General features: G+C 39.4%; 1 protein-coding gene across 1 annotated transcript in view; it reads right to left on the reverse strand.

Moving 5' to 3' along the window:
- Positions 1-24902, reverse strand: part of VWA8 (von Willebrand factor A domain containing 8) — a 200197-nt gene that overhangs the window by 93351 nt on the left and 81944 nt on the right. Inside the window, exons 23-25 of the mRNA XM_075265448.1 lie at positions 8865-8940; positions 8162-8297; positions 1340-1459 (exon numbers count right to left, since the gene is read on the reverse strand). Of these exons, the coding sequence (XP_075121549.1) occupies positions 1340-1459; positions 8162-8297; positions 8865-8940 (332 nt within the window). The remainder of the gene's footprint in view (positions 1-1339; positions 1460-8161; positions 8298-8864; positions 8941-24902) is intronic.

Genomic DNA, 24902 nt, shown 5'->3' on the forward strand with positions numbered 1-24902 from the left:
ACTCAGGCTAGACACATTATTAGACTGCGTAGTATAACTTTGCACCTCCTCTTAGTTGGAGTGTTTACTCAGTGATCTTTGTAGCTAACTGGTAAACTACATTTCCCTGCAGCTGCTGGTGTCTCTTCTACGCTGCATTCAACTCCGCTTTATTTTTATATAACAATTTTATAGGTTACTCTGTTGGATCCTTTTATGTGCTCAGGTGCAGTAACTAAATAGTGCATAGTGAACGTGGACAACAGGCAAACAAACAAGCACAATGGACTTCTCTGCTCATGTCACCCTGCGCAGCAAAGACAGATAAACCACATATGTGCAGTCTCCGTGCATTACATAGGGAGAGAGATTGGAAGCTGCAATGTTCAACCAATTGACCAGAACTTCTAGAGGATATTTCAGTAGCAATGTGCAATAAATGAGTGATTATACCTGAAAAGATAACTTTCCATCATTGAGGTGATGTGGAAATACTAAAATATTATTTAATAATGTTTTAAAAATGGCAAATTTTAAAGGGGCTCTATCACTGGGAAAAGTCATTTTTATCTAATCACATGCTTGCATAGGCTTTAGAAAGGCTATTCCACACTTACCTTTTGTATGTAGATTGCCTCAGTGGTGTCTGAATAAGTCCGTTTTTATTCATATGCTAATGAGCCTCCAGCCAGCTCAGGAAGTTCCCAGCAGCCTCCTCTCTCCTATTATCTTCTATGTGTGTGAATCAAACAGGAAGCTGAGTCATCATCAGCAGCAGCAGTTTCCCATAGAAAACAATAGGAGAGGTGTGCACGATCTATCGTGCACCAGTCTAATTAGCATATGAATATAAACTGACTTATTCAAGAACCACTGAGGCAATCTATATAATATAGGTAGGTGTGGAATAGACTTTCTAAAGCCTATGCAAAGGTGTGATTAGTTAAAAATGACTTTTCCTAGTGATAGAGCCCCTTTAATGATGACAAAAGCCATAAAATATTATCAGTTTTAGATATGTACAATTGTTCAGCTTGTTGTGAACAAAAAAACTGAAAATATTATATCATACATATTGGATTGAGTCATAGCCATAATCTTATTCATTAAACGATCATATACACATAAGAATACTTATTGTCTTGTCTAAGTGTCCATGCAGGATTCAGGCACAGGGCGCTACAAGACACACGGATGAAACTGCAAGATCATATGCAGTATTGCATCAGTTATAAACAATTAAACCATTAACATATGCATAAAAATAATCTCTATCACTATGGCTAGTCCACAATAGAACATGAAAGATGACTGAACTAATCGAAAAGTCCAGAGGGAATTATTTAACATTACTACTTACCCAATGCACCAAAGAAATCATTTCCCAAGAATGGAAAACCGGGTCTGTTGGCCAAAACTATCATTCGGAAATCAGGGTGAATGGTGATCACATTATCCCTTCTCACATGTTCTGACAGATCTGGCAAAAAGTACAATGGATTTCTTGTTATTCTAATTTGTGGAAGAAGGAGATAAACTAAAAAGCCAAGTAAAGTATATGATGCAATAATATATATATATATATATATATATATATATATATATATATATATATATATGGAAGGGATACAAACACTCATAGTAACACTAACTAGTTTATTATTATTATTATTATTATTATTATTATTATTAATAAGTTACTAATCGTTAAGTAATTATTAATATTATTTAAACTAATATTTAAAGCGCAACTAAACTTGCAAATTTTTGATTTTCTGGCAGTTTTATGTCATTCATAAATGATTCAATGTACTTTGGTTCCGTTTACTGAAACTAATGAGAGATTAAATCTTTACACTGCTTTTCGGTAGGTGGGTGGGGGCTACACTTGTATAAGGCATGAGTGTCAATTCAGAAACAATTAACGGTTTTATCTTTGGAAATTTTACAGATAGAAGTGAGATCTTGCCATATAAATGATAAGAATCTCATTTTTTATATGACAACAAAAGCACCTTTCAAAAGAAAATAAGGTCCAAGGCCGAGGCTCTTTCTGGACCAGGATCTGAATGATCGAATGATTTCTCCCCATAAGGAAATTGCTTCTGAGACATTAATAACTGGCTGCAAATTAAGACTATCAGGATGGGACTTACAGAAACAAGCAAACACCACTGTTCTATAATGTTTCCGTAAATCCCGTAGAGGTGAATGGGAGCACCAAAACAGGTGTAGCACATCCGTATAGCACACGCTGAATTCTGAACGGTGGAGCAAAAGCAGTGCAACTCCACAGTAGCCAGTTATTATTGTCTTAGCAGCGATTTGCCGACATAGGAATAACCCTTTAAGGAAATCACACTTTATTTGATTTGATTTTCGGTCCTTATAAACAGTTGGTTTTCTCATTTTCTTTCCAATATTTGCTCACTGTAAGGTTGTCTTTAAAATGTAACTAAACTTTCAAGCAACTTTTGATTTTCTGGTAACGTGTGTCATTAATACATTTGGTAATATACTTTATTAACAAATGTAGGCTCCATTCTGTAAAATCCTGCACTTCTGAATTCTTTTCCTTATTTCTCTATTGAGAGCTATACACGATTTTCACCAATTGCATAAGACTAACATCCTCTATTATCCGAACCTCTCACTCCCATATGAAAGACTTCTCCCGAGTTGCACCACTTCTCTGGAATGCTCTACCCTAGATTTCTACTCCCAATTTCTACAGCTTCAAGCACAATCTAAAGACAAATCTTTTCAGAAAGGCCTATCACAATTCCTAAAGTAAACACTTCCACAGTTAGAATCCCTAAAACAAACCCTCCTCTGTTCATGCTCCCACATTACCGCACAGTATATGATGTCGTATTGGACGGGAACTTTATATGTCCAGGCACCATTAAAAAACACTGATTGGTTTACGGATCATACAGCTTTATTCATGTCTAATGAAAGTAACCCCTACCACAGAACTGTCTGGACCACTGTATAAGTAATTCTACCTCCTATGCCGCCCTTTACCTCATAGAGGGTAAGCTCTTGCAAGCAGGGCCTTCAATCCCATTGTGTGAATTGATAATTTCTCTGTAACATTTTTTTTTTGTCTGTATTTGACCCCTACAAATTATAATGTGCGGTGGAGTATGTTGGCACTACATAATTAAAATGTATTGTTATTATCATTGTACGGATGACACGTCCCCACCATGCAAGGCTCTTGTTAAAAGTAATGTTTTCTTTGACACATTGCGATGAAAGGGAGATTTTCACCATTTCATGTTTTTTTATGGTTAACGCAACATGGAAATGATCACAGGCTCCTTTTCAGAAGAATCAGTTGTCAACATGGAGGAAGATTTGACAAAGCTTACAAATATGCATTCTTCTAAAACAAGTAGTAGATATTGTATGCGTTGAGTCCACTGTGAAAAAGCACTTTACACAAGGATGGAATCCTGCAATAGAATACCTGCAGCAGAAATATTCAGCTGCATCTAAACATATTCAAAAGGCATATGTTCATAAAAAGATAAAGCAAATATATAATATAATATATATATATATATATATATATATATATATATACACACACACACACACACACACACACACACATTACATATAATTCATGGTCTTGAGAGCAAATTGGTATTCAGAATTTGCATTCACTTCCTGTAAGGTCGCATTAGTCAGTAAATCACTGCTTTTCCGTCACTATTTTGTGTCTTCATTCTAAGGAGATTACAGTGAAATAACTCTCCAGAGTAAACCCATCTTGTTTCCAGCTTTCACATGTACATTTCTAAGTACTACATCTGCCATTGTTGATGTTTACTCTCTGACACGCAGCATTAGATGTACTTTTACTACTAGACAGTAATCCTGGGATTTCACATTAATTAATTCCATTGCATCACATAAGGATTACTGTAGAAAAGTAGAAGTCTATCCAGAGGCTGAAGGATAGGAAGAAGTGCAGTAAATAACATTCCGCCTTCCATTCTGCATGTGTGTTATTGCTGTCAATAAATCACCATGATTGTTGACTCCTTCATTTGGTACAAGTATAAAGGGAATGTGTCATAAAAATATAATAGTATTTTTTTTAAATCAAGCTTTTACGTTAAACATTTTATTTTAAAAATTTTTATTGACTTTTACGTTTTTCACTCTTGGATACTAAGTCTCATCATAGGCTGACAGTTCCCGCTCAGTAAAGATCACTTCCAAGTAGTTAACTCATAACCATTGCAGGCAAGATTACAATGAAAGGTAACACCTATAGATAGATAACAAAGGATCGAAAATACACAACTGGTGATGATTATAGCTCTCCTCCTCCCCCTCCGTACACAAAGCATGCTCATAACACATCCATGACTACAGCTTCCTAAGGTCCCTGTGGCTGCTGTATAGAGTATCTCTGAACACCATTAATAGCAGCTAAAGCAAGATGACCTTAACATCATGTACGGAAAGTAAAATATAATAATCTACAATCAGAAGATTGTAAAAAGGCAATGCTTATCAATATAAAAAATATAAGTGACACATTCAGTCAAGAAAACAAATAAAAGACAGTGATCTGTGATCAGTGGAAGAAACTAAAAGAAGCAGTTACTAAGGCAACAAAAAGTAGGAATAGATAAGACAGCAACCAGCACAATATATACACAAAATACATACAGACATTTATATATGCACAAATACACATTACAAATATGTTGGCACTATATACATAAAATGTATTATTATTATATACTACACTGAATGGCTAACTTGTTAGAGGTAGCTGCCCTTTTACAATGGACACTTTCCTGTGGAATGGGAATCAGACAAGCGACCGCAGAGTGCAGCATAAAATCATTTTCTGTGGATCAGTTTCAGTGTGAATCTACATCGGAATGGGAAAATTGAGCAATATGAGCGACTTTCAATGAGATGTGGTAAATGGTGCTAGACAGCCAAAGCCGGTGTTTCAAAAATTGCAAATCTTGTAGGTTTTTGTGTACACCAGTGTTTAGAGTATACTGAGAAAGGACTGAAACATCCAGCAAAGGAAGATGTCAAAAATGGTTCTGACAAACCAACAAAACTAAGTCAGATAAACGGCAACCAAATACAACACTGGTGCTATAACTAACTTGCCCAAGTGCACAACTTGTTCCATTCTGATGGAAGGGTCATAATTTGTCATAAGCAGAATGAATTGATATACAGGTGTCAACTGATCAAGGTGGAGTAATGGTGTTTGGTAGAATGTTTTGATGGCCCACCCTGTGTCTTCTGTATCCTCCATGATATATTGTGTATGCCAAAATAAATTGTTGTACAGTTTAAAGGAAGGCCAACACACTATTAGATGGGTGTCTCTAATAAAGTGGCCAATTTGTGCCAATGAGCACAAGTATATGGTGGACACCTGATCATCAACTCTACAGCATATGAGTTAGTTGTACATCTTCCATTCCAAAACCCTGGGTAGTCATTAGGATTCAAGACCTCTTTTGCAGAAATAGCTGCCAAAATGAAGTACAAAGCGTTTCCATAGGAATAGTCTATCTCTGACCATTTGGGAACTTTCCATCAAAAGAGTCTTTCTGAGGTGGATGAAGGAGCCCGACTCACAGTCAACATAACAGCTCATCCCAGAGGTACTCAATGGGGTTTCAGTAACTGCAGGCTACTTAAAATTCTCCATGTCAAACTGATTTAGCCATGTCCTTATAGACTTTCCTTTGTGTATCGGGTAAGTCATAATGGTAGAGGAATGGGCCTTCCCTACACTAATCTGCATTCCTTGTCCTAATCATGTTTTAGTTTCTGATTTTACATTTTTTAATTCTATTTTCCATACACGCTTATGGGGGCTTCCATATTTTCTGAGTTTCTCTTCTGCTCTGACAACAGCATTTAGTGCTATAGTTAGCAAGACACTATAGCTAAATCACTGAGATCCATGGGAGAGTTTTTTGGACATCTTCTGTGCAGTTAAAAGGCGTAGCAGATAAGCTGTGAAATCATATGTTGTCAGTAGTGAATGCAGTGATGGGGCAGTCTAGTTATCTATAGACAAGTTATCTTCTATTGTAATACAGACTGTGATTAAATGAGATAACTGCTGCAAAGAAACCTTTTAAAGAATTGCCAAGCATATATTATAAGGCTTAAAGGCCAGAGTGCAGGGTTCAGGTTAATACATATATACAGTATGTATGTATGTATGTATGTATATATATATATATATATATATATATATAAATGAGGAAAATGAGGGTGCGTCTTATAGTCCGAATGTGGAGTTTGGACTATCGCCATGTGGAGATTCGGATTATCGCCATGTTCCTGCTGCTGCTGGCTTCCTGCAGCGACAGGAGCGTGGCAATGCTGCAGGCCCCGGCACCTGTGCCGGCGTCTAAAACCCCCTTCCCGGCATCCGCCGTTCTATTGCCGAGATGCCGGGTCTGTATGAATAATGGCGGCTGCTCTGCTGCAGAGCGGTCGCCATAGCAACCGGGTCTCCGCTATACGCGGAGGCCCAAAGCTAATGCCCACTATTAGAAAACATTCTAATTGCGGGCATTAAAACTCCCCCCCCCCCTTCCCCCCAAATTGTAGATTACACCCCCATACCTTTAAAGTTGCAGGCCGGCTCCTGCGCGGCGAGGACGCAGGAGCCGACCTGTTCTGGTGACAGCCGGGAGCCAACTGAAGGCTCCCAGGCCTGTCATAGCTATATTACCATTGCGGTTGGTGTATGACCAGCCGCAATAGTAATGTAGAGAATCTCCCATAGACGGCAATACACTGCTATTGCTGTCTATGGGACTTGCAAGGTTCAAGCCACCTAGGGGGAAGGGGCAATAAAATAGTGAAAAGAAAAAAAAGCTTTAAAAAAATAAAGTAAAACTTCAAAATCACCTCCTTTCCCTACAATACATATAAAAGTAGAAAATTACTGTGAAACATATATACATTAGGAATCCCTGTGTCCGAAAATGCCCGCTCTACTGATATTTTTCAAACCGCCGTGGTTTTTTTTTTCACCGTTTTGCCTCTGATTTAAATAAAAGGTGATCTAAGCAATAGATATTCCCCAAAATGGTAGAAATAAAAAGTACATCTGGCCCCGCAAAAACAATGCTCTATGAATCTCCGTACAGCAGCAGGGTCACCTGACAATGTGGCCTTGCAGCTGTTGCAAAACTACAACTTATAGTCCAGTGCGTCTTATAGTCCGAAAAATACGGTGTGTGTGTGTGTATATACATACATATATATATATATCTATCGATTCCATTAATAGAATCCATTAATGGATTCTAACAATAAAACCCTTTTTTTCTCGTTGACATGACGGAATAGCCTTAAGAAAAGCTATTCTTCTCCTACCTTTAGATGTTTTCTCCGCCCCGCGTTTGGTTAAAATCTAGTTTTCGCCGGTATGCAAATGTGCTCTCCAGCGCTGCCTCCATCTTCTTCAGGAATGGGGTCTTCACGTGTCTTCTTCCGGAGGTTGGCTTCAAACTTCTAGGCCTCGGGCAAAGCCGACTGCGCATGCCCGCTGGCCACAAGAAAATGGCCGCTTACAATATTGTGTAAGCAGCCATTTTCTTGTGGCCGGCGGGCATGCGCAGTCAGCTTTGCCCTAGGTGTGAGGTCTACAAGTTTGAAGCAAACCCCCCTTTAAAAAAATGATAATACTCTTTCATGTACATTTAGGGTTGTGCGATCGGGATCGGAAAAGATCGGATTCCGATCAGAGATCGAGTAAATTTCACGATCGCGATCAGAATTCTGATCCCGATCTTTTCCAGCGGGATCGAGGTCGGAGTTATCTCAAGATCGGCTCAACCCTAAAAGTGACTTTTCCCATAGAAAAGCATTGATTAGGGTTGAGGATCGGGATTGGAAAAGATCGTATTCCGATCGGCGATCGAGCAAATTTCACGGTCGGGATCGAGATCAGCTGGAAAATGATCGGAAATCAGATTTTAAAATCGATCTTGAAATCTCAAGATCGGCTCAACCCTATGTACAGTATTTCTGTTTCATATTTAAAAATTATATAGAGCATTTTTTTTTCCTTTTTACATCAGATTTTCTACAATTCACTTATTAACATATCCATGACCTATAGTTGTATGGAAAAAAAAAGCTGTACAGATGTACTTACTAGCCACAAGTCTCCTTCCATCTGATAAAATCATTTCACCACTTTCTACCAAGGTTTTCAGAATACATGTGACGTTAGTGGGGGCTTTGTCTGCCTCGTCAATAACCAGGATATGACCCTTTTTAACAGCTTTCACCTACACACAAAAACAAAGTATATAATACAACTGTTCAATGTATACTGTATAATGGTCATATACGACAGATGTGTATCAGCTGAAACCTCAGATCCACCTGAACTGATCAACAATCTAGTGTGTATGGACTCCTCTTGACTCTCCCCCGATGACATATGCCAGGGGAAGATAAGTATCAGGCGGTATGTATTGTAACTGACCTATCCTTTAGTTCTAGTTTTAGTCTCCTCTGCCTGTTCACTACACCTGCACTGCTCATATGTGCAATAGCTGTCAGCCAACCAGTATCTAAAATATAGAGCTGGTTATATCTTATAGCTTTACAAAGCATGTATTAACCCATTATAGCATCTTAATCATTGTGTATTGCATATGTAAAATTCCATATAGCCTGTTAAATCCTTACACTGTACAGTATGTAGTGAATAGCTAAGGCAGCAACTATAGAGATGTTACTAGTCACATGATTCACTGTATGTTTTATAATAGATGTAAATGAACAAGCTATTTTTGGCTTCTTACTTCTAAACATGGGTAAGAATTGCACCTTTAATAAAAGACACCTACCAGGGGTGAGTCTTCATATACTATTATCCCCTCCTTCACAGATGGCTGCAGTGTAAGGCTTTGCACAGTTGTGTCCCTGCAGGATCAAACAGAAATATACAAATCAAGTACAATCGTAGAATTACTGATCAGTAAGAATTGCCTACAATCTCAACATAACCTCCAGGTAAATGATCCTCTGCTTTTCTTGTTTCTCTGTTTGCCATATTTCTGTAACCTTTCATTTTGCAGTTAAAGGGACACTTTTACTAATACTGTGTAAGGCCAGGGCCCCAAGAGTCAGAAATGCTGCAATTTGCCTGCACCGGAAACGTCGCAGGAAAAATCGCGGTGTTTTACAGTAATTGCAAAGTGGATGGGATTCATGCGAATCCCATGCCCACTTTGTGGTAAAAACTGCAGCACGGACAAGCTGCAATTTCCAAAACCGTCACGGCTTTGGAAATCGCATTATGTCAAGTATATCTACGGAAACGCCGATGGCTTCTCCATAAATATAATGGTAACAGAAAGTCAGCGGAGGACTGTTTAAAGCGCTGCAGGAAGGGAAGAACCGCAATGCGTTCCCGCCACAGTTTTTCCGACAGCGCTTTAGTACTGCGGATTGTCTCGTGGGGCCTTAGTCTAAGTTTTATACTGGGCAAAACAGATTTACCAAAGTGTCTCCAGCTGTTTGATAACTTTGGCATATTGTTGCAGCATCTAGTCAACTTGTCAAGGAGCCTAAAACGGAGCCTAAAACTCTCGACAAATATGGAATATGGCAGGTTAGACAGTTTTTTGGCAGAAATTACACCAGATTTCCAGCTTATCAAATTTCCCATACGGAGCCCCCAAGTGTTGGCTTTTGTATGGAAAGGTCTAAAGGCTGAAGCTGCAGAGATGTCTCTGATGAAGGAGATACATAACCATTAAACTAAATAATCCTATATTCTAAGAGAACCACTTGCATCAAAATTTGTTTTCAGTATATTTTTGCAGACCTGAAGATGTCACTGTGGAATTGGAGTCTATGAGCAAATGAGTTAAAAGAATTTATTTTTTTTAATTCTTTATTTATATAATTTTCAAACCAGTATAATAGAACAGTACACAAGCATACTTATAGGAACGCAGAGAGGAACAGAAGAAAAGCAAAGAAATATCAATGACCGGAGTAGAAATGAAAGCAAGGTGAAAGGGGGCAAAGAAGAACAGAGGACCAGAAGATAAAGGAAATCATTTTAAAAATATTTTTATTATGTATCTCATTATTTGTTATTTTTTAACTAATATGGCGTAAGACAATAGTCTGCAACTTACTCTACAATCAATATACTAACAGAGCCATCTATCTTTATAATGCAGAAATTGGTCTCAGGTATTAAATGACGTTATAATGATATTATTAGAGTTAATATGAATACTGGTGAATGCATTACATTTGCTATTATATAAGGGAATAAATGTAAAATATTATCATGTTCGTTGTCTGTACAATCTGCATCATTTTGCACAAGTCCATGGAAGATGATAAATACTTCCATTCGATCATACAGGGGTCTATAATCCAGAATAGTAAAGGGTATTCCCAACTGAAAATGCTGTGCTAAATTGCCATATTATTATTATTATTATTAGTGGGGACTCCTATCCTCAAAAACCTTAGTTATTTTCTGTACAGATTCTAAGTGTGTCATGACAACTGCTGATAGGGATATAATGTGTTGCTACAATAAAGTAATGAAACATGTGAAGACCCCCGTGGATCTAGTAAACGTTTGGATGGAGCAGGGTGGCCACTTTCCTCCTATTGAATAAGCAGCATGTTCTGTGTTTCTCCAGGAGAAGGCTTTCAGCCACATATAAAATCATATAATAAAGAGGACAATGTAACTATCTCAGTACAGTCTCGGAGTAAATACAGGATCTTACATAAACTCATTAGTGAGTTCCTATGGGCATCTTTTGCATAATAAGCAATGTGTATTTTGCATTTCCTTCTGAGACAGAAAATACAGCAGAAATATTGAGTGCTTTATGCTTCCAATCTATTTCTTGGCATGTTGTTCAATAAACAGATGGAGAATGATCGTACACAGCATTTTGGGTTTTAATTCCAAAGAGACTCTTGTCCATCTGTATTTATATTTGACATTCAATTTAAGAACATCAGAATACAGACTTGGCTGCCTGCATGTTAAATCTGTTACAGAAATAACAACATGACTGCACTGTGCTGACTTCCAGCAAGGAAAAGTAAATCTGAATGTTTTATTATGTAATCTCTAATAAATATTTCTGACGTTTTATACCAGAGGTTTGCAGTCTCGCAACCTTTCCCCTCTTAACATTCCAGGCCGCGCTGGCTGAAAATAACCTTTTACACAGCAGAAGTCAAGTCCCCGTTTTAACAAGATTCTCTGTTGTTATACTGTTTAAATGGTCACTAAGTTTTCAGATAACACAGACTCATTTAATATGATAGCATTTTATTTTGGGCCAAGATGTAATGCACTTTATTCAGAAAATGTTCTTTTTTCTGCTTGAAAAAAAAAAAAAAAACCTCCTGCCACAAGGTGTCTCCCTTCTAGTAAATTAGTTGTTCACTCCATGTTACTAGGGAAGACGAAGATGGATTCACAGTGAATGAAGAGGGAGGGGCTGGTTATTTTACACAGTTAATGGGAAGGGGCTGGTTTTCCCTCACAGACTCCATATGTCTGCAACAGCTTCCCTGCCTTTACACTGGACTAAGAGCATTCTGCAAGTTCTCACAGCACACAATGTAAGAAATGTCTACTATGTACTTGTATCTACTTCTGACGGTTTGTTCATCACAGACAGCAAGCAACTTTTCTGAAGCTAGGTTCACACTAGAAAATGTAAACCCTAGTCGCTTAAAAAGCGGTTACTATAAAGACTATAATGGGGTCAACCAGATTTCCACCCTAAATCGCTTGCAGGTATTTTCTCCACATATTTTAAGTGGAATGGCGGACAGAGTCCCTGAATGGTTGGCCAAGGCTAGTGTGACCGCAGCCTTATTGTGCTCATATTTCTCTTTTTCAGGGATCTTTTTATCTGCACCATGCCCCGTACTGTGCGTCCCTGGAGCTCCCATATTATGGTCATTTGAGCTTTACTCATGTATTTGTTATTTTACAGTTACTCCTGGCAGAATTACATGTAAAGAGGGGGGCCACACGGTGGCTCAGTGGTTAGAACTGCAGCCTTGCAGCGCTGGAGTCCTGGTGTTCAAATCCCGCCAAGGGCAGAAAACCATCTGCACGGAGTTTGTATGTTCTCCCTGTGTTTGCATGGATTTACATCCCATATTCCAAAGACATACTGATAGGGAAAAATGTACATTGTGAGCTCTACGTGGGGCTCACAATCTACATTAAAAAAAAAAAAAAAAAAAAAAGAATTACATGTAAAGAACTCCGTAGTGGTAGTATTGGATAGGTTAGGGGCAGAATGCTCCTTATCTAAATGTGTGAAAAGTAAAATGTGCTGCAGCCATAGTGAGACTATTGGCAGCAGAGAAACTGATAGGACATCATGTATGATAGCTTATACAATCATAGAATAGATATTCTAGCAATAATTTGCAAATATTTAAACTTTTCATGAAAACTCAGCTCAAGGGACAAATTAGTCAATTAAAGAAGCACTTAGGATTTATTTTTTATTCATTCGTACTGGACCTTTTCTCCCAATATATAGAACTCAGCTAGTATAACCTTATTTAGATATTCATTGCCATCTGAAAATGTAGGGTCTTTTTCTCCTCCTTTGGGTTATCTGATCTTAGAGAGACACCCTGAGAATAACAAGACTATCAAATCTCTCAAAGGGGTGACCATCTCAAGCATCCTTTCTGTAAGAGTCATACAGACTGGATTGTACCACACTGGCTGTCCGGGGGGGAGATCTGCTATCACTAGCTACTGCTGATGTAAGTAAGGTTATATGAAATTGATATTGCTGCTAGTTGTGGCAAAATATTGTAGACTGAAGGTGCACAATTTCACAAAATGGTTTAAACACATTAAAGTAAAATAATACTTTCACATTAGCCAAAATACTTGTCCATCTTGTTTCATACTCTTGTGGAGCAGAAATGAATATTCGATATATATATATATATATATATATATATATATATATATATATATATATAAACAAAAAACAATGCAAAATCCTAAAATACAACATGGTAAAAATATTTCTGACAGCAGCCAATCAGACTCTAGCACGCTCTCTAGGATCTTATATCCACATCTGACTACTTATTAGTTCCAGAGTGCAGATTTGTCAGAACCGATAAAGGTTTCTAAATTCATAGACTTGTTATATAACTGAAAGAAAATGATGGCACAGCATAGCTACAAAAAAAGTCAGAAGAATAAATGCTTGTTAAAACCGGGTCACGTGATCAGCGGGCACTGATACAGCATGTGCATTATCCTGGGCACAAACTTTCTTGTCTGCCTAAGCCTGCTGTAGAAACAAAAAGCTGCACATACGGAAGCAGCGTCTATGAAATAAGTATTATACACAGAAACAACAGAACTGGAGGTTAATGCCTCGAATGTCACGTGTCCATCACATGACCATGGAATGATTTTAATTTACTGGAAGTATACAATGAATCATAGACAGCAGATATTTATTTTAAAAAAAAAAAAAGTAAATAAGGAATTTAAAAAAATAAATTGGAAAATTATACAACTTTTATTATACAAATATAACTTATTTGTTAGAACTGGACAACCCCTATAAGTTATTAACTGAACGTGGGCCACTCGGCTAGTATTAGCTGACGATATGAGGTTCAGATGAGTCTCTCCTTCTGCATTTAAGTATCCAAAATTGAGTAGAGCTTTCTAACAAGTGGTGACATTTTGTTTTCCTTTTGTATATTTTGTTTTTCTAAAAGTTTACCAATTGTGTCACCCATATAGGAATAACTAAATTAAAGCTAAGGAAGGACGCCTCGTTTTCATTTTTAATATATAATATTATCTATCAATAAGTCTTGCTTCCATATAAATGACCCGTTCACTATGATTCTTAATAGTTTTAAGTCTTTGTTGGTATTTGTAATAATCAGTGGGGAAAAAAAGGAACCTCACACAGATGCATCTTCATTTATAAGACATAGTAACATGGGTAGAAGAAGCCTCCACATATGTCAACCCATTGCCATGCAGCATTGATCCACAACAAAGGATAAAATGAGTTAGCAGGCGTTCACACTAGCGTCGGTGTCCAACAGCTAGTGTCCAATGCTAATGTCCATGCAAAATCTTGTGCGGACATTAGCATCGGACACTAGCTGTTTCCGTTGCATTTTACATGTAGGGTTTAGCTGTCCGCTTGAAAAATCGGAAATCTTTGTGAACGGACACTTAAGGACAGGCACGGACAGTAAAGGACACTGCATGCTGTCCAATTTAAAATCATGCAAAATGTCACAGACACAGCTAGTGTCCGAAGTGAATGTCCTCGCAAGATTTTGCATGGACATTCGCATCGGACAGCGATGCTAGTGTGAACGCCCACCTTAGAAATCAGTTTTCTCATATGAGATTATATCAATCTCTCCTGATTCCAGAAAACAACTGAACTATCCATCTGTTCCCACAGAACCCCTCCAAAGGATTTGTTGTGCTAGAATTTTAAAGATTTTCTATTGGTGCCAGTATTTTGTCTTGACCGACTGCCAACAGATACTACCATGAATTTTGGAACTTTCTATGGTCTGGCATGTGTCAGAAACTCAATCTTGATTTTTTATTTTTATTGAGGCAGAAATATCTCCTCATTCAGAATCTGTCCCTGACTGCTAACCTGGCCACAATAAGGAAATCAGAGTTGGAGTTGTGCCAGACCATAGAAAGTTTATGTATTCATAGTCATACCAATGACAACCTATTAAGACAAAAGACTGTCATCATTAAGATAATTTGATAAAAAATATTTAAACATTTATATTTATATTTACAAAAAAGTTTATCTTTTACCTAAAAGTTTAAATATGGTTGAGTTTTCCACAAGAGTTCAGTTGCCAGTAAGTATCAAGAGGCGGGTTACAAACTTTTGACCCGATGGTATCACGTTCCTTCCAAACTGCACAGATTTTACCCTTTCTACTCTCCTACCTGCTGGCGCTCAGAGGATGTTTTTTGCATGTTTTTTGGGATTGTGCTGGTCTCAGGGATTTCTGGGAAGGGGTTCATAGGGTGCTTTGTCAGGTCTTCCAGTCCCCTCCACACCGGCCATCTTCTTGCTCCACCTCTCAGACTTTCCTCTTCGTACCTACCGTAGGTCCTCCATGCGACACATGACCAATGCGGCTAGGGCCTGTATTACGGCTCTGTGGAAATCACCCAACCCCCCCCCCCCCCCATCGTCACTGGATCCATACAGTCTCTGACAGAAGTTCTGTTGCTTATCTATGTTGAGGAATTAAAAGCTTATAAACTGACTTTAAAGGGATTCTACCATTAAAACCTCTCTTTTTGTGGATAAGACGTCGAAATAGCCTTTAGAAAGGCTATTCGTCTCTTACCTTTAGATGTGATCTCCGCCACGCCGTTTCTTAGAAATACCAGTTTTTACCGGTATGTAAATTAGTTCTATGGCAGCGATGGGGGTGGGCCCCAGCGCTGAAAATGCGATGGGGGCGTCCCCACTGCTGCTCGAGAACACGATCCTGCGACGCCTCTATCTTCGGCTGGATCCTCCCCTTCTCTGTCGTCTTCCTCCTGCGTCACCTCCGACGCATGCGCAGTTGGCTCTGCCAGTGAGACACCAGCAGAGCCAACTGCGCATGCCAGCCGGCGGCCATTTTTGGGAGGCCACTCCTGCATTGAACTACAAGAGCAAGAGCGGCCTCCCAAAAATGGCCACCGGCCGGCATGCGCAGTCGGCTCTACTAGTGTCTCACTGGCAGAGCCAACTGCGCAGGCGTCGGAGGTGAGGAAAGTCCGAGAGGTGGAGCAAGAAGAAGGCTGGTGTGGAGGGGAGAGGGGACTGGAAGACCTGACAAAGCCAGCGGCCGGCATGCGCAGTCGGCTCTACTAGTGTCTCACTGGCAGAGCCAACTGCGCAGGCGTCGGAGGTGAGGAAGTCCGAGAGGTGGAGCAAGAAGAAGGCTGGTGTGGAGGGGAGAGGGGACTGGAAGACCTGACAAAGCCAGCGGCCGGCATGCGCAGTCGGCTCTACTAGTGTCTCACTGGCAGAGCCAACTGTGCAGGCGTCGGAGGTGACGCAGGAGGAAGACGACAGAGAAGGGGAGGATCCAGACGAAGATAGAGGCATCACAGGATCGTGTTCTCGAGAAGCATGTTGTCAGAGGTGAAGTTGCAGTTCAAGTGAAGGTCTGGGGTGCTGGAGGTCTTTTTATACACACCCACTAATTAACCGATCAATTAGTGAGGACAGGGGAGGCTGTAAACTATTGGGAAGGTTTCAGCTTTCATATGAGTCATTTTTTAAACCAATAGATTAATTTAAAGTCAGGTTATAAGCTTTTGATTCCACAACATGGATAAGCGACAGAACTTCAGTCAGGGACTGTAAAGTGGAGGATATCAGGGCCATGGAGGATCTCACTGCTTCTCCGGGACGTGCACGTGGCCTATATGGACGTCTGATGCCCTGGCTTCTCTTCCCAGAAATACATAGAGCTGATTGGTTGAGGTTCCTTAGTGGGCGGTAGGTCAGTCACGGGTGCCAGAGGCATGAGCCCTTCCCCCCCCCCCTTTTTTCTCTCTCTCTTTTCTTCTTTTCCTTTCTCTTTCCTCCCTTCTTCCTTTTCTTCTGCTTTCCTCTTCCCGCCTCTACCCTTCCAGTCTGTTATTGCCATGATTGACTTTGATTTGGATCATCAAGGTTTGTTCCGTCCATGTGGACGTATTTTTGTCATTGTGTGTGTCTTGCTGGGCCAGGTTTCCTGGTCCTGTCTCGCTTCTGGTTTTGTGTTGTTTATATATAAATAAAAAATTTATTTATAAAAAAATTAAATATGGTTTATGTTTGTGAGAAAACTCCAAAATTGCAGACAAAAAAAAAAGGTGTTTAACATTGACGGGCTATACTTATTACACTTCATCAATATCAAATCTCTGGGGGTCTGATAAATGGCACCCACACTGATCAGCCTATATGAGCAGCCACAGTGCTCTGTACACACTGCAGTGGCTGAGCTATGTAGCTAACTGGAGCTAAGCTCCTATGTAAGCTGCAGATACCCAGCTTGGCCACTGCACAGAGAAATAGCACAAGCTAATGTTATAGGAAGAAATGATCCAAAATTGTTATTTCATGTGAAATATAATTATTTACTAAAACAGAGATGTCAGGAATGTTGACAGATCCTCTGTGGTTATAAAAAAAAAAAAAAAAAGAAAACTCTAAAGCCCAATTTGCAGAGCTTCCCTCTACTGCTTCAAAGAGAGCAACATAAATGTCAGCACTAGCATTGTTAGGAATATAAAGTATGGGTGAGGAAATAAAAGATGTCAAGATTTTCAAGCACCTTATCTTTCTGCCTGACAAGGACAAAAATATTTCTGAACCTAATATAGCCAGAATTCAACCTTTGCTTGACTATTCCTCTTTTTACTTCCTTAATGCTCTATGCTATAATATTATGACAAGCAAGTTAATGCTCAGCACTGTAACAGCAGAGTGCTGCGATGCTATGGGCTCAGGAGCTATAGTAGGAGATAAGATCAGATTCTGGTATAGAAAGCCTAGGAGTGAACCTAGTCTCTTTGCTGCGAGAGGAAAACTATAGAAAGGAATACCCCCTTAACCAAAAAAAGATATCCAACCCCACTATATTTATCTGCTTGATGGGGGCCACTCTAATTAAAATTATAGGACATAACCCCAATTTGCAGGAAAAAAATCCCCTTATTTGGCCACCACATGGTATACAACCCTCTATACTTAACCTCTGCAAGTTATACAACCCCCTTTTATTGGACCCCCACCAGGGGCGAACCTGCCCCTTTCGCCGCCCGAGGCGAACTACAGAAAGCCCCCCCCACCGGAGGAGGGGGCAGAGCGGAGGGGGCGTGACGAAGTGCAGGGGTGGGGCTTAGCGCCGTTCGCCGGCAGAGAGCAGGCACGGAGACGACCTGCTCTCTGCCTGAGCGTGAGAGGAGGCTGCTGGAGCAGCGCTGCTCCAGTGGCCTCCCCAAACCACCGCTCGGTGCTAAGCCAGTCCAGGACAGCTTGTCCTGGACTGGCTTAGGTAACCAAAAATGACGCCCTCCCTGAGGCCCTGGCATAGCGCCACCTGAAGCGCTTGCTTCAGGTCGCCTCATGGGAGGGGAGGGGAGGTGCGGTGCTGCCCCCCCCCTTACCCCCCCCCCCCCCACAGTGATATGTTAGGCCTATACTAATTGTATTATTACAATAGGTTGCAGCTAATAATTTAGTCACCCACCCATGCTTCTGTCCAGACTGGCCTCTGTTGCCACTTCCACGGCGTGCTGTACTTGACACATTCTTCAGCATAATGACATACAGTACAGACCAAAAGTTTGGACACACCTTCTCATTCAAAGAGTTTTCTGTATTTTCATGACTATGAAAACTGTAGATTCACACTGAAGGCATCAAAACTATGAAATAAGACATGTGGAATTATATACTTAACAATAAAGTGTGAAACAACTGAAAATCTGTCTTATATTCTAGGTTCTTCATAGTAGCCACCTTTTGCTTTGATTACCGCTTTGCACACTCTTGGCATTCTCTTGATGAGCTTCAAGAGGTAGTCACCGGAAATAGTTTTCACTTCACAGGTGTGCCCTGTCAGGTTTAATAAGTGGGATTTCTTGCCTTATAAATGGGGTTGGGATCATCAGTTGTGTTGTGCAGAAGTCATGTGGATACACAGCTGATAGTCCTACTGAATAGACTGTTAGAATTTGTATTATGGCAAGAAAAAAGCAGGTAAGTAAAGAAAAACGAGTGGCCATCATTACTTTAAGAAAAATTGGGAAAACTTTGAAAGTGTCCCCAAGTGCAGTTGCAAAAACCATCAAGCGCTACAAAGAAACTGGCTCACATGAGAACCGCCCCAGGAAAGGAAGACCAAGAGTCACCTCTGCTCCAGAGGATAAGTTCATCCGAGTCACCAGCCTCAGAAATCACAGGTTAACAGCAGCTCAGATTAGTGACCAGGTCAATGCCGCACAGAGTTCTAGCAGCAGACACATCTCTACAACAACTGTTAAGAGGAAACTTGGTGCAGCAGGCCAACCACTGTGTCTTTGTGCGATGCAGAAAAGGTGAATGGATGGACTCTACATGCCTGATTCCTACCGTGAAGCATGGAGGAGGAGGTGTGATGGTGGGGGGGTGCTTTGCTGGTGACACTGTTGGGGATTTATTCAAAATTGAAGGCATACTGAACCAGCATGGCTACCACTGAATCTTGCCACGGCATGCTATTCTATTCAGTTTGCGTTTAGTTGGACCATCATTTATTTTTCAACAGGACAATGACCCCAGACACACCTCCAGGCTGTGTAAGGGCTATGTGACCAAGAAGGAGAGTGATGGCGTGCTACACCAGATGACCTGGCCTCCACAGTCACCAGACCTGAACCCAATCGAGATGGTTTGGGGTGAGCTGGACAGCAGAGTGAAGGCAAAAGGGCTAACAAGTGCTAAGCATCTCTGGGAACTCCTTCAAGACTGTAGGAAGACCATTTCAGGTGACTACCTCTTGAAGCTCATCAAGAGAATGCCAAGAGTGTGCAAAGCAGTAATCAAAGCAAAAGGTGGCTACTTTGAAGAACCTAGAATATAAGACAGATTTTCAGTTGTTTCACACTTTTTTGTTAGGTATATAATTCCACATGTGTTAATTCACAGTTTTGATGCCTTCAGTGTGAATCCACAATTTTCATAGTCATGAAAATACAGAAAACTTTTTGAATGAGAAGGTGTGTCCAAACTTTTGGTCTGTCCTGTAAGTGCAGCAAGAAGTAGAAGTAGAACAGGGACCCCGTGGGTAAGGGGAGGAGCTCCTTCTTTTACTCCCTTGGCCCACCATATAACACAATTGTGGGGGGTCAAGCGAACACATGTCAGGCCAACCAGAGAGAAGGTTAATAGGACTCCTCTGGAAAGTACAATTTAATTCAATACAGAAATCTATCAATATATTATACAAGCGATTAAGTAATTGAATTTAAAGAAAAAAAATCAGCTGGTATAAATATTTATATTAAAATTAAAATATTTTCCCATGTCTGATCTAGAAAAAAAAAATAAAAAAAACACACCTCGACTCCGAAAAAGGGTATAAAAACTAATCAGAAAATATAACAAAATGGTGCCATAAAAAAAAACCAAAAAAAAAACAGCTGCCCTGCAGAAAACAAGGCCTCACAACTCTATCAAGAAAATACATTTAAAAGAAAGCTACAGATCTTAGAGTCTTAGTAAGTGTTTGTTAAAAGAAGGGGAGGTTATTTTACAAAAGTAAACAACAACAACAAAAAACCTATAGAAAATTAGTACTGCTGTAATGGGAATGACGGACAGAAAAAGTTGTCATGTTGTTTCTGACAAGATAGGATTGCCCTATCCTCCAAAATCTTCTAATGTTATCTTTATTGTACTTGACCACACTTGAAACCCACAATACAAATCAATATTGTCCATCACAATAGTTTGGTAAGGACCTCCCTTGTTTCCCTTTGTACCTCCCCTTCCCCATCAACCCCTCTACAGGTATCTTTCTTTTTCTCCTGACCGTGCAAAACTTCTGCCTGCTGATTGATGAATACTAAATGTTTCCTTCGGGATTTACTTGTTATTGTCTAACGATTGTAATATTTCTGTTATTGCGGTCCTTTATGTGACCTTATGTTGTATTCTGTTGTGCTTGTTACTCTTGAAAATTCAATAAAAAATATTGAAAAGAAAATCATAAAGTCGTAACCCAAAAACCTATGACTGAATAGCAGATGAACTTAAAATACAACAGTTTTGCTATGTATATTATGAATACCTCCTCTGGGAACAGTGTACAATTGTGGTGGCAATAGCGTACAATATGGTGAGTGGTCTATTCTGGTATTGCTGATGACATATAGAACATGCCGATAGCTTCAAAATTCTAACAAAATATAAACCTCAGCAATAAACACTTTGACAAATAATAGAGATATATTATATGTACATGTACTGCACCTTCTTTATCTAATGTTAATATGCAGCTCACCATAATGCTACTGAACAAACAATTTCCAGCACTTTTTTGTGTCAGGTGGCAATGGCAGCTATAATGTAGAGCTGCCTTTCTAAATAAAGAACTCTAGCACTTTAAAATGACATATTCATTAAAGGTAATTGCTGTAAAACACATTAGTAGTCAAGGGAATATTTACAAATGGTCTGGATTATAACTGAATTATCCAGATTTGGTAATGATCCGCCTCTGAAAGAAAATAACATTTACATCTCAAGAATAAATATCATTTAGAGAGTGACCTGTAGGAAGATAACAAGCTATCGGAAAGTCATCATTTTGAAGGATCCTTTTATCACAGATGTCCCCAACAGCAAAAGACATGACGTACAAACTGCATAAAGATAAATGAGTGGCTAACACATACAGGAAAACTGAGTCCTTACATAAAAGTTAGAGTTCGCTCCTGAAAGTTGTGAATCTCGTTCTATCTAGACGACATGAGCATCTTCGCAAAACTATGTAAATATATATATATATATATATATATATATATATATATATATATATAGTCAGGGTCTGGGGTTGCTAGGTGGGGTGGCATAGACACACAAGTCCAGTTTCTCTAGTCCGAACAAAGGTAGAGTTTAATTTCACTCAAAAATATAGTGCAGCAACAAAAGGAAACAATACAAAAATAAATACCTGCCTGGCTAGGCTCTAACTGAATATAGAATAGGTTACCTCACCTAGAATCACAGAAATCCAAAAGCCAGTAGAATCATTCAGGACACAGCTCCAAAAATATGAACTCTCTGTCAGCTCTCCAGCCAAACTCTTTCAAAGTGTTGCTGCTGGAGCTGGCTTCTTAAGCCTCCTTTATGAGCAGACTCTCTGCAGCTGAGTCACTGCCGGAACATCCCCAAAGTGTGGACCGGAGGGGGGTGGAATGACAGGTCCCACTACCAACCTACCTTCCATTCCTAAAAATCCAGCACAGTACTGAGCATTTACCAAAATATATATATATATATATATATATATATATATATATATATATATATATATATATATATATAGTGAATCGACATCAGGGAAGACAGGCTTGCACATTCCAGTGAGCGCCCTGTATTGGTTTGCAACACTGAGGAAGCAGCTGACTTCCTAATTACATCACGGAAGACAGATTTGCATATTCTTCCCATGGTCCCTTGCAAAGTAGAGTGCTAAAGGCTTAATAAGTCTCCACGCACCTATATGGTGGTCTCTCCCCAAGGAGTGACAATATCCCCTAAATAGTGAATCGAGTAACATTAAAACATACTGCATATGGTGATTCCTGGGTTGTTTTTTTTGCCTCATCATGTACTTTATACAGCTGTGTTGACACATACTTGATTTCCATATACAATAAATGACAATGAAAATTCTTTAAATCAAGAACATTATTGTTTCCATAGTGAAAGTCCATTTAAATTGAAAAATACTCTACATTGTTTCTTTCCAAAACTAGCAGCACAATAACAATAAACAACATATTAAAGCTTAGAATAAAAAGTACTTGGTCTCAAAGATACATATCTATTTTTGTTTGCTTACATTCCCCTGCCGAGTTGGATGAGGAGATTTAGGTAATCCTACATATCTTTTTTTTTATATCTAAGTCTTAGACGTCAGCACATAATGGAGACTTTGAGCGACTAAAAATACACATTTTAAGATTCATATAAAAATAAAGCTAAACACAGCTGAGGTTCTATGAGGTGCAGGGATAAATATATACCAGCCACACAAGGAGAGTTTATAGCTTCAAATTATATCAGTGAGAACAACATTATCTTACAGAACCTACTACAAGTGTGCTCTTAGAGTTTAGATTCCATTCTGAAAGTATTAAATGGCTGCCTAATAATTTATTACTAAGAGCACTGTAAACTGAGTTTATGTTTGCGTCATTGCCACAGACTTCATGTGTAAACTGCTTTGTATTCATGAGTAACATTGACTGCGACATAAACATCCTACGGACCCAAGTCCTCAGCATCATCTTTTTGGACATAGTAAGGGTATGTTCACATGGAGTATTTTGGCAGCAGATTTTAATGCGGAATCTGCCTCAAAATCTGCCTCCAAAAACGGCTCCCATTGACTTCAAAGGGAGCAGCTTGCTTTTTTTTCCCCACCATATTATAAATGGAAAACAGATGAAGAATTAATCTCTCTGTGCCCCAAGAGATCTTTAGTGTTTCTCTCGTGCTCCTTACTCTCCTATGTCCAGATGAGTGATAACTCTCTAGAGCAGGAGCTTCTTACCCATGCAGTAGAATAGAAGCATGATTAAGGGGGCGCTAACCCCCGAAACGCGTAAGCGATTCATTTAAATCACGTTTTGTGTTTTTTCCGTCTTACACTGGATGTTTTGTGGACTATCTGTTTTTAAAGAAATGTCTAAATAAAATTTGAAGATTTTTTAAGACTTCGGAGTGCTGCAAGCTCATCTCTTCTTGTTGCTACGTCTTGATTTGGATCAGGTCCCATAGGTCCAGGGACGGGGTTTGGCACCTCCCGTAAGTCGGCTACAAGGGGTAAGAAACAGTCCAATACTTTTTTATTTTTTATAGAATAGAAGCATTGTATAAAGCAGAGCTGTGGAGTCGGAGTCGTGGAGTCGGAGTTAGTTTTGGTTGGAGTCAGAGTCGGAGTCGGTAGAAATGTACTGACTCCGACTCCAGCTTTAAAATAAAGTATTAATATTTCATAATTGAATTTTCATATGAATTTTATAAATGTTACTCAAATATATATGTTCCATCAAACTATGAACAACAGTGATAAGCAGTTCTGCTGGAGATAGAGACATTTCATCAAAAATAACAGTGCAACAAGCGATTCCTCTGTATTCTGACATTGTCAGAGATGTTGCCCGAGTGGTTACTGCTTTGCCACCAACCCAAGTTAGTGTAGAGAGGTTGTTCTCTGCTCTCAAAATAATTAGATCAGATTTAAGGGCATCCATGAAGGAGGATCTGACAGAGGCAATACTTTTTCTGAGGACAAATTTATAGATGTCTTCTTATTAACTGCATAACAGTGTTTATTGCATATTTACTTACAAGAGTTTAGAAAAGTTTATAAAAGTTATTTGCTATATTCTGTATTGTATTCTAATAAATATAGTTTTTGCTCTAAGTGGTCTGATTACTTATATGATGGTGAGAAACTGAATAAGCACGATGTTAATAGTAAATTACAACAGTAAATTTATTGCTACGAATTGGCCATTTATGAAGGAGTCGGAGCCGGAGTCGGAACCTGATAAAATCCAGGAGTCGGAGTCGCAACTGTGGCTTACCGACTCCACAGCTCTGGTATAAAGGGAGTCTATCAGCTGTTCTAACCTGCTGTCGGTGCTAGGTAGGAGTTCTCTGTGTAGAGTTTTATTATCATTTACTGTGAAAGAGAAATTCAATCTGGTATAAAGTGCCCCAAAGACAGTCCATAGTGCTGGAGTGCTCTCTGCAGTAAGCTTCTAAACAAGCCCTCTCTTCTGCTTTGGAGTAAGACTGGAGCAGTCTCCTGAATGGACACTACAACTTTTATTCAAAGCACATGGGGATGGCTGTGGAGCAGCTTACTGCAAGAGCTTTCTATGGCTCCTATCTTGAAAGGTTAGCAGTTTTATAAGGTAAAACTGCTGAGACTTCATTTAAGCCTCTCCCCTAGCATTTCCCAGGAAAAATAGATAATTACTAGAGATGAGCGATCAGTGTTCTATCGAACACATGTTCGATCGGATATCAGGGTGTTCGCCATGTTCGAATCGAATC

The sequence above is a fragment of the Leptodactylus fuscus genome, chromosome 2 (genome assembly GCF_031893055.1).
Source record: "Leptodactylus fuscus isolate aLepFus1 chromosome 2, aLepFus1.hap2, whole genome shotgun sequence".
In the NCBI taxonomy this organism is placed as follows: domain Eukaryota; kingdom Metazoa; phylum Chordata; class Amphibia; order Anura; family Leptodactylidae; genus Leptodactylus; species Leptodactylus fuscus.